At 38.8% G+C, this 11,230-nt stretch overlaps 1 protein-coding gene and 1 pseudogene across 2 annotated transcripts in view; both read right to left on the reverse strand.

Moving 5' to 3' along the window:
• Positions 1 to 11,230, reverse strand: part of MND1 (meiotic nuclear divisions 1) — a 70,121-nt gene that overhangs the window by 2,321 nt on the left and 56,570 nt on the right. For both annotated transcript variants that reach the window (XM_045295834.1, XM_045295835.1), the window contains one exon: positions 4,686 to 4,730. In XM_045295834.1, the coding sequence (XP_045151769.1) occupies positions 4,686 to 4,730 (45 nt within the window). The remainder of the gene's footprint in view (positions 1 to 4,685; positions 4,731 to 11,230) is intronic.
• Positions 4,938 to 5,335, reverse strand: LOC115871548 (annotated as a pseudogene).

Below are 11,230 nucleotides of genomic sequence, written 5' to 3' on the forward strand. Positions count from 1 at the left end.
ATGTACAAATGTGCTTTACACAATTGATGTATGTATGGATTGTGATAAGAGTTGTATGAGCCCCTAATAAAATGATTAGAAAAAAAAAAAAGAGTTCACTGTGATCGCCATCATGCTGGGTATAAAGTGAGCCATCTCTGAAGCAGGAAGTGGGGATCTCACTATAAGGAAGAGAGGTGATCCAGGAGGTGAGTATATCCTTTAGGACCCGAGGTTCATGTGCATTGAACTCCTTGATCCAGGGCACAGCTTTGATACCAGAAAAGCAGAGCAGCAACAGCAGCACCAGGACAGGAGACAGAGCAGTAGACTCCCCAGCTCAGAGCAAGTGGAGTGCTTTGGGACAAGGGCTGGCTTGTGGAGTAGGGTGGCTCTGTGCACTTACTTGGGGAGCTGGGTTTGCTGACCCACAGAGCTGGAGCTGAGGGCCTCAGGCTGAGGCATATAGGGGAATAACATGCCCTCTGGCACTTGGCGGCAGCCCTGAGAGGATTTTGTAATACTGCCTGAGCAAGGAAGAGGGCAGGCCAAGTGGATGAGGGCCCAAGAGGGGCCTGCCTGTGAGCATGGGGAGAACTGTCCTCCCTTTACATTTTTTTTTTTTGAGTGAAAGAAACTAAGTTTCTTCTTTCTTTTTTTTATAAATCATTTTATTGGGGGCTCAGATAACTCATCACAATCCATTGTGTCAAGCATATTTGTACATTTGTTGCCATTATCTCTCAAACATTTGCTTTCTACTTGAGCCCTTGGTACCAGCTCATTTTCCCCTCCCTCCCCGCCCCCATCCCTCATGAACCCCTGATAATTTATAAATTATTATTATTTTGTCATGTCTTACACTGTCCAACATCCCCCTTCACCCATTTTTCTGTTGTCTGTCCCCTAGGGAGATCCTGAACATTTCTCACCTGTATTGTCATCTGTGAACTTCCCTAATAAACCCTGTAATTGTGGGCACTGGTTATGAGTTCTGTGTGGTCATTGCAATGAGTTATCAAACCCAGCAGAAAAGTAGAATGTGAGGCAAGTGCCGTGGAGGAATGGGTGGTATTGGAATAGGATTAAGAAGGATGGAGGCTGGAAGCATGTCTGACCTTCTGCCTTGGGGCAATCAACCTTGGGAACCAGAGGAACACAGATGTGACCTCAATGCTATTTTTGAGCTAAACAATTTCAACATTATATGAAGGAGTTTTCAAAGGTTAATGTAAAAATTGGAATGAAAAGATAAGAGTTTTCCACGAGCTTTTTGAAACCCCCTCATATGTGTGCTAGAAAAAAAAATCAAGTATTATATGCTTATAGCTTTCAGAATAGGTTTCATGGCTCCAGAGAGGGTTCTTTGAAATTCAATAACAAATGTAATTGAATAAGTAGCAGTAAGTATAATACTTGGAAGAAAGTGCCTTCAAACTTAGGTCAAGAGAGAAGATCATGACACACTATTTGACAGCTTCTCCTGGAAGGGATTCCTCATTCGGGTGAATTCAAAGATGAACAACAGACAAACAAATGCCTCTACACAAGAATGCCTAGTGGACCAATTCAAAGATGGAATAAACGTTTGTTTTTTCCCCCCTGCCCACTCAATGTTGGCCTTCAAGACAGTGCTACCCAGAGAGCTGCAGTTTACTTCCTACTAGGTAGATGTTTTTTATAAATGTAGAGTAATTTTTTCCAACAGTCTTAAGTCTGGAATAATTCTTATTAATTTATACAGCTGCATACTCAAGATACATAAAGGATTACGATGAGTAATACTAATTGTGATAAGTCAGTTTACCATTTGCCTTAGTATTAAAAAAAGCTTTATGTAATTTGTTCAGTCACATACATGAGATTTAAATATGAGCTTCTGGGTATATTGCTATTCTGAGGAAATCCCTCTTATCTTATAAAATGTGATACTAAATTATTGAACAGTAAATATTCTCAATTCCACACATATCTTGAGGACTTTTTAAAAGTAAACAGAAAGCAAACCTTAAGTAATAAACTATATGATAACAAGTTTCGGCTATAACTGCTGAGCTTCTTGGCTGGTTTGTTTGAAAGAAGGAAGGTTTATGAGGTGTAATCGGCTGCAGCCTGTCTTCGTGATGCTTCTGATAATGTGACCGTGCTGGAGGGACACATTCCACGGGGTAGGAAGGAGTACCCTCCATAGAAATCTAGTTCTGTAACGGCTGTTTCTATTTTTCTAAAAATGACTTTCCTACATGATTTTCAAACTTCCAGGTTCTTCTTCGAAAGGCCAATAAAATAGAAAGAAAAAAATAAGAAGCTGCTGGAAATGTATAATCAATTGGAAAACATGAAAGGATTTTTTGTTAAGAGAAAGGGAAAAGGGGAGTTCTTGTTTATGTGTCTACTACCCCTGTGCAGGGAGGCTTACCCACTGTCCTCCCTCCTCAAAGGCTGTCAGGGAGGTGTAACTATTAACATTGAGCAGAGGAGGAGACAGGTTCAGAGAAGTTCAATGGGTCACATAGCAAACAAGGAGCACAACTCAAGATCTTCCCTCTGTACACACATGCTGCCTGGGCCCACTGTTTGCTGGGCTGCCCTCTGAGAACTCTTGGAAGTCACCTCAAGCTGCTTGGCCTTGTTTTAACCTCAAAATCCAGTTGCTTCTTCCCTCCCTCTTCCACTCAATATTCTCTATTTCTCACACCCACATGATGCCTTTGTGTGTTTTTCTTTACCCTTTATTAGGTACATATTTCATCATTCCCTTTTTTTTCATGCTAGTTTGCTATTTCCGCCCCCCTCTCATCAAGCATAATTTATGAAATAACTTTGTAATAAATAAGACCGAAATTGTACAGAATTCAAAGGCCAATTATCTTGATTTTTTGCTAGCATATTTAATTCTAAAATAGATGTGGTGAAAAAAAACCCTAACTTGTCAAGTCTGGCTACCTGGACAGGGAGTGAGGAAGCCTGGTTTAAAACTCCCTTCTTGCGGTGTCTGATCATCTCCGAGTGCCGAGGGCCCTTGGAGCATTGCATTACTGACCAGTGTGCAGTCTTACCCCTTCTCTCCTAGGGCCACCGAGTGAGCATGAGTCATACATGTGAAAGCATGCTAGCCTCTCACTAGGCCTGGGAAATTCAATGGCCATTATGTTATCATTAATGCAGGAAAAGCATCAGTGTAATTTTCTGACAGGTTTGAATGTTACTTCTCAGGCTTGCAAGTAATTCACAGCACTCTTTGTTTAACTTTCTCTTGGGCTTGAAGGCACTGTGGAGTGAATGCCTTAAGGCTATTTCTGGTACAGACGAGAGTGTGGATCCATTTTCAAGTGGATTAATAATAGTGACATTAACACAAGCATTCAGAGAACTGGGCATCATGTAGTAGTGAAGAGTTCAAGCTCTGGAAGGAGAGAAGTGGCATTCTACTTACTCTTCATTGGCTACCTGCTGTGTGACCTTGGCCAAGAAATTCACCCTTTCAGGGACTCAGTTTCACCTTTAACAATAGGTTTATGGATTGTGTCATTTTGGTTTCCTGAACAAAAGTTATAGAAATCGTTTACATTTGCCTCCTACCATTTATGCTGACTTCTATTTCATGACACACAGATATTCAAATTCACTTTCTTCTAAGCCTTCTAATCTCAAACTTTTGTGACACACCCATATCTACAGATAGAGATAGCATCAGGTTGATGAGAATGTAAATTGAGTATTAATCTCCATATATCAGTTTCATTCATGAAATCATTACTTCAGTAACAAATATAAGCACAGTGAAAAAGTTCTTAGAAAGTAAACATCAAATGTAAAGACACACAATGCAGCAGATTGTCATACCAAGCGACCTTCGTGATATGTCAAACCCAGTATCTCAAATGTATAATGCTAGATATGATACATTTTATAGTACTAGTCTTATTTATAACAGTGTACAGTTATGTTGTTTTAAAATAAAATACGTTGGGTTTTTTTTTAATATGCAGTTTCGTTCATGTGTCAGTTTGACGTGTGCCTGCAGGGATAGGTGTACAAGAAATCCTGTAAACCTAGTGTTAAAGTCAAGGATCACAACATCTTTCTCTCAAGATGGTTGTGCTGCAACACTGCGGATGCCCCTCTTGACTAGCCACCTACTAGTGCACCTGGCAATACAGTTGGTCCTGCAAACTGTCAGCTATTATTTTACTCACAGGAAGTCCACTAAACTTTTAAAGATGCATCTTGAGTGACAATGCATGCAGTTTTAATGACTAGCACAGCGATTTCCTTTGGCAAGTTACACAAAATTGTAGCAACTTGAAGCAATCTATTTACTTGATAAAAATATGCTACACCTTACAACATAAGTCATTAAGATTTTAAAAAAAACATTGTGATAGCACAACTCATTTTAAAGGTGATTTAACCATTGTGTGTGTGTGTATGTGTGTGCTCTAAGACAGATATGGTGGTGACTATTCAATGCCCCTTGAATGATTGAACTACTGAATTGTATATGTGAATTATGTGCTAATAAAACTGTTAAAATATTTTTAAAAAGCGTTTTTTAATCAATGGATTCAATTTAATTTAATTTACAAAAACAATATATTCATGCATTTTCAGAAATGCCCTTCTAGGCGAAGGCAGGGTACAAAGGCATCTATTAGTGTGTTGAGGATTTCACTACAGTTAATCAAGGCCATGTTAATACATACCAGTCCATCTGTTAGCTGCTTCTTTGGCTACTATATTTGCTTGACCTGAGGAATTTGGAAAAACAATAAAATAAATATATATGCACACACATATAAATATAGTATCTAATTTATTTGTACTTTCTTATATGAACCAAAGTTATGCAAATAAAATGTACAGAATAAGAGCTTATAAGTAGTTACAAAAACAGAATCTTATAAACCTGCCCAGATACCCAAGGAAATTTTTAAGTTTTTTTTTTTTAAAGATGATCTATTTTATTAGAGTAGACTGATCACACATGGTCCAAGAAAACTCAAATAGCAAACCAAACATAATCAGATGTTAAAGACTGGTCTTCAAACATCATAGCCAATGATGCCGCGTTTGCCTATGATCTCGCCAATGTAAAACCACATCCACACTTCAGTGGCCACCAAACCATTCAGCAGAGCTTCCTTAACTGTGAGCTGTTTGAAGCGACCAGTCTTAGCACTATGGACTACTTTTTTCAGGCTCTGAATAGCTGCAGGAATCTCAGCAGGGGTTGGAAGAACCAGCTCCACCCTGGCATAGTGCCAAAATGTGCCCAATCGAGGCTTCGAATAAGTCACAGCAGCGTTTACCATCCCGGGGCCTTCGCCACCAAGTTACGGAGGAACTGGGCCATGGTTGAAATGTTTAATTTGTTATAGCTATATTAATCACGGGTAAATTTCCCTTTTCTAAATGTCAATGATTATTGCATTTGTTCTTTTAAAGATATAAGTTTAAATGAGATGTTGCTCAAACAATAAGCTTGACTTATGAAAAGCTGTAACGGATGTAAATGAACTTACCCTCTAGGAGGAACTATGTTGCTTTATGTTTAATTATACACCTTGATATTCAATCTATTATGCTTTCCAACTTAGCTTACATAGCATATAATATGCTATGAACATAGTAAGCAAGTATTACTTAAAATGATGGCACTGATTTATAATTTTATTAGAGTATTTCACCTGCCAAAAAGCTCACATTTTTTAGTGTAGTCACAGGGCTGTACAACCATCAACATTACCTAACTCAAAATATTTTCATCATCCCCCACAAAGAAGCACCACATCCATTAACAGGAATTCCCCATGCCTTGGCTCCCTGCCCCTGATAACCACGCATCTATTTTCTGTCTCTAAGCAATGGCCTACTCTGGACACTTCATGTTAATGGAATCATTAACAAGTGGGCTCCTGTGTCGGCTCTTTTTCCTTGACCACCGTGTTTCCAAGAATGTATCAATGCTGTGGCAAGTATTATTATTGCCTTCTTCTTATGGATGGTAATATTCCACTGTATGGCTATACCACATTTGTGTAATTAATCAGGTGGGTTATTTTCAGTTTTTGTCTAATCTGAATAATGTTATAAACAAGATTTTGTGTGAACCTTTGTTTTCAATTTTCTTAGGTATGCACTTAGGAATAGAATTCTTTTTTCCCTCAACAGTTTTATTAGCATAAAATTCACACATCATACAATTTAATATCAATCACATCAAGAAGAGTTGTGCAATCATTAAATTAGGTTGAGGACATTGTCATTCTTGTACTCATCATTATTAACTCCCCATTTCCCTCTGCCATACCCCCAAAGAACCATTAATTCAGTTACTGTCTCTGTAGATTTACCTATCCTAGATTTCATATATAGAAAAAGACACTTGAATTCGACCTTGTAAGTCTGGCTAGACCAGAGTATGTCCACTGGTACAGATAGGAACTGAAAATACAGGGAATCCAAGGCGGATGAGCCCTACAGGACCAGTGGTGTGAGTGGCGAAACAGGGAGGGTAGAGGGAGAGTGGGTAGGAAAGAGGGAACCGATTACAAGGAACTATATATGACCTCCTCCCTGGGGGACGGAAAACAGAAAAGTGGGTGAAGGGAGACGTCGGACAGGGCAAGATATGACAAAATAACAATTTATAAGCTATCAAGGGCTCATGAAGGAGGGGGGAGCGGGGAGGGAGGAGAAAAATGAGGACCTAATGCCAGGGGTTTAAGTGGAGAGAAAATGTTTTGAGAATGATGAGGGCAATGAATGCACAAATGCGCTTTACACAATTGATGTGTGTATGGATTGTGATAAGAGTTGTATGAGTCCCTAATAAAATGATTTAAAAAAATGTTTATTTTAAATTTATTTTTCTATATGTTCTATGTTGTTCATAATACTCATATTAAACAAATACAATGTTAGTAGTAATGGCACAAAAAAAAAGATACTAAAACAAACAAACTCACAGTAACAAAAACATAAAATCCCAATTGGAAAGAAAGCAGAAAAATACTAAACACTAGAACAAATTAATGAGATCAAAAGAGTTCTCAAAAAGTTGATGATGACAATGCTTGCTAATGTTTTGCTATATTAATGGAGGGGTGAATTTTTAAGTCCATATTCTGCCATTGTGAAAATGTCATGGCATCGATTTTGAAGAAAATTTCTAATATATTTCTAAGACCATTTATTTGTGTGGGGACTTAATTCTATCACATTTTGTTTTGTCTGGTCTCATTCAAATAACTCTGAGAGTATCTAAAATTATAATTTATTAAAAAATACTTTATTGCTTTCACTTTGGGGGTGTTTATAATTCATGTTGCTGGTTCTTACTTACTGCTATTATTTAACTGGATGGATGAAGTATTTCCTGCAGTTAGTGCGAAATAAGTAGAAGTAGTAGAAAATAGGGAACCATGTCTTTGCGACTATGTAAGTGTTGTGCAACACTCCTATCAAGAGATAAAATGTGTTCCACAGTCATCAGTGACATATTTAAGGTGACATACTTGTCAAAAGTGCGGTTAATTTAGAAAAGGACATGGAATGTCACCATCTGAAATTACATGCCTGAAATACAAAGTTTTCCCTTGCCATAAATGAACCTGGCACCATTTCCTATCCCTGTTAATTTCCTGTATCTCACAACAACCCATTGGCTTAAGATCACCATCAGTGAAGAAGAGCCTCGGCATTCCTATGTGAATGAAGGCTGTGTGTAAAAGTGGTAGGTCCTAAGTGGAGATGTCAGCCAGGGCCAGCGGCCTGGGGAAGGAGCTGTAGCAATACCACAGGGGTCCCAAGATGGACAAGGAGAGTATCTAGAAGTCCTGGTGGGGTATGGTTAAAAGAGGTGGGTCCTAGACAAAACAGGAGATGATGCAGGTACATAAAGAATGGGGCACCGAGGTAAAATCCAAGCACTATCATAGACTGAATAAAGCAGGAATGCAGAACCAACAGAGAAATACACATAAGGCTGGATTTTGTGCCTGCGCCTGAAAGTAAGGCAGCCTAAGCATGAGATTAGAGTGAGGACACTGCCCTTGATGTTCTCTTTCATGAGCTGCTGCTTTCGACAGCTCAGAACATGTGCAGTCTTCAATACAAGCAGTCAGTCCTGTGGAAAATAAACCTTGAGCAGACGTAGTTTCAGAGTGCAATAACCTACTTTGTCTCCCACTGCTTTGATGCATCTGTGTTCCCTCAGGGACATTTGATCGTAGTTAAAATTATAAGACGACAAAACAGCTGATGTTGTAGTTGAAGGTTAGAACTTCCTTCACAGGATAACTAAAAACGAATCTGTGGACAACCTAAAACACCAGAACTTACTGCCAGAGACCTGTGATTATCCTGTAGGGCAGAGGAGAACTGCTCCTTGGGGTTTCTAAGAAAGATTTGCAAATCTCTATGGGTGTAGATAGCCTCATCTTTTTCTTACAGAGTGACTAGTGGGTTCGAACTGCTGACCAAGCAATTGGCAGCCCAATGCATAACTCGCTACACCACAGGGGTTCCTTCTGAATAAGCTAATGTATCCGGTTAAAAACTTAATTTACAGAGAATGACTGGCTGAGGGGTTCTTCTGCCTCCAGCTCTCTTTGAAAACCACCTGAGCAATCAGCTGATACCACTGGCCAGGCTGGGTCCTACATTTGCATGATGAAAGGTTCCTAGAATTGTGTAAGGGAGAACCTCTCAAACTGGGGTCCTCTCAAATTCAGTTTCATTTTAGGCTTACACTGATTGAACTGTTGGAAAACAAAAATAAAATTAACTGTACACAATATAATCTAGGACAACGTATACTAAAGTGCAATCAAATTGTTCTCAGGTTCTTTGAAAAGAGCCAATTTATTTTAAATTTCCACCCCACCCAAAGTTTTCAATCACATATTTAATCCCAGTTTTCCTAAATGTTTCAATTGATAAAGTGCTCTTAACAAGAGACAGGCGAAGACAAAAACTTGTGAAGAAAAGTTCTGCATATTTCCCGAAACAATTCAACCGTATATACTCGAATATAAGGCGACCCGAATATCAGCCGAGGCACCTAATTTTACCACAAAAACTGCATTAAAAAGGTGCTGAAAAAACTTGGCTTAAACTCGAGTATATATGGTATGTATCTTTCTATTAATTTTTTTCATTTCCACAACTATTCAAATGTTCTTTATATAAAGATATAATAACTATTCAAGATAAAGCTTTGTACACTCTGCTTTAAAAGAATGGGAATAAAAAAATTATATTTCTATAAGGCAAGTCAACATAAAGAATAATTTTCTGAGACTTCCAAACTGATATTTTTGGTAACAATTGTCCTAGAAAGCCAGTGATGGCTTTTTTCTAGAGTTATGGCACACACTTGGTGCCAGTGTAGCTCTATGTCAGACTTCCCGTTTCCTGACTGTGAGTTAATTTTATTGATCAACTTGGCTAGGTCACGTTGCCAGTTGTTTGGTCAAGCACTCATCTAGATGTGGGGAGCCCTGGAGGTGTAGGGGGTTACACATTGAACTTCATACTACAAGGCTGACTGTTCAAAACCAACCAGCCGCTATGCGGGAGAAAGGTAAGAGAAAGAGGAGGCTTTCTATTCCCATAAAGAATTACAGTCTTAGAAACTTATGGGGCAGTTTTACCCTGTCCTTCTATGGCTGCTGTGAGGTGAAATGGACTTGATGGCAAGGAATTTCTGGTTTGAGAGTCTAGAAGTAAGTGTGTGTGTGTGTGTGTATAAATATTTACATGTGGTTAACATTTCAATAAATTGGCCTACGGTAAAGCAGATTAACCTTCATAATGTGGTTGAGTCTCAACCAATCAGTTGAAGGCCTAAGAACAAAGGGAGAATTCTGCTTCCAACTTATAAACAGATTAAAACCAAAAAACCAACCCACTGCCATTAACTACATTTCAACTCATAGTGACTGTATAGGGCAGGGTAAAACTTTCCCTATGAGTTTCTTGACTATAACTCTTTACTGGAGTAGAAAGCCTCATCTTTCTCCTGTGGAGAGGCTGATGGTTTCAAACCGCGAACCTTGCTGTTAGCAGCCCAACTCATAGCCACTATGCTACCAAAGCTCCTGGCTACAAATATACATCCTACTAGAATTCCTCTTTCTCCCTTCAGTGTCAGTTCCCACAATCAAGTCAGTATACATATATATCTTGACATAGGTAAGGAGTGCACACACATACATGCATATATACATGTTTGTGTATAGGCATATATTATTAGTTACAGCATGGTTAGGTTACAAAGACCATAAAGCTAAAATTAAAACTGACATTATTTGAAAATGACAGTTGATTGTAACAGATATAAAATGGAGGGTTGATTACATTGTTCTCTCTCCCCTATGCAACACGTGTTCACAAAATAACACTGACAAAGAGCAGGACTCCCCACCTATAATGTGGTTTAATTATTTTCTTTACTTTGGTTTTTGTACTTTTGATCTATTACAACTCTCTCATTATATTTTTGGAGTTGTCTCTCACTTCCTCTTCCAGTGCAGTACCACCATCCTGAGCATACCCATGCCGCAGGCCAAAACAAGTAGTCCTTTAGATCTCAGCACACCCACTCAAACGAGCTCCCCCACCCAGTGTGCTGTGCCTACCCCCTCCATGTTACCATGGTAACAGAAATTAGCGGTCACCCGAGATTTTTGTCTCTTCTGCTTCTTGCTTCTTTGCACACCCACCTATTTGCAACTCTTTTTCCTTGTGAAATATTTCAGTGGAACTTACTAATTCTGATTACCCTTCTTAAAATGCATTTCCCCGTTATTTTTACAAATTTGCAGCCTATGCAGACAGCCACTTGTTACTACTATTACTTTTATTTGATCTGCCTCCCGCATCTTCATCTTTGTCCACCTCTCTCCTTTTCTCCACCATATATTTTTTCCAGCTCATATTAGACCTCTACTACCTTAATTAACAGAAACAGCAGTCAGTCATAGTAAATAAAAAACAAACAAACACAAACAACTGAAAATCACCCAAGTCCAATATAGTACTCTAAAGAATTGGCCATGAAACAATCAGATACCAAATTCAGAAGAATGATATTGAAGTCCTTTCAAGAGCTGTGGGGGACACTCATGAGGAACAACTGAAGAAATTGAAAAACTAAAATTCGGATGGTGTTAAGATATGATATAATAATAATAATTTATAAATTATTAAGGGTTCAGGGGGAGGGGGAAGCAGGGAGGGAGGG

Source organism: Echinops telfairi, unplaced genomic scaffold, assembly GCF_000313985.2.
Source record: "Echinops telfairi isolate 266 unplaced genomic scaffold, ASM31398v2 ScPeMD7_5868;HRSCAF=6743_1, whole genome shotgun sequence".
Lineage (NCBI taxonomy): Eukaryota > Metazoa > Chordata > Mammalia > Afrosoricida > Tenrecidae > Echinops > Echinops telfairi.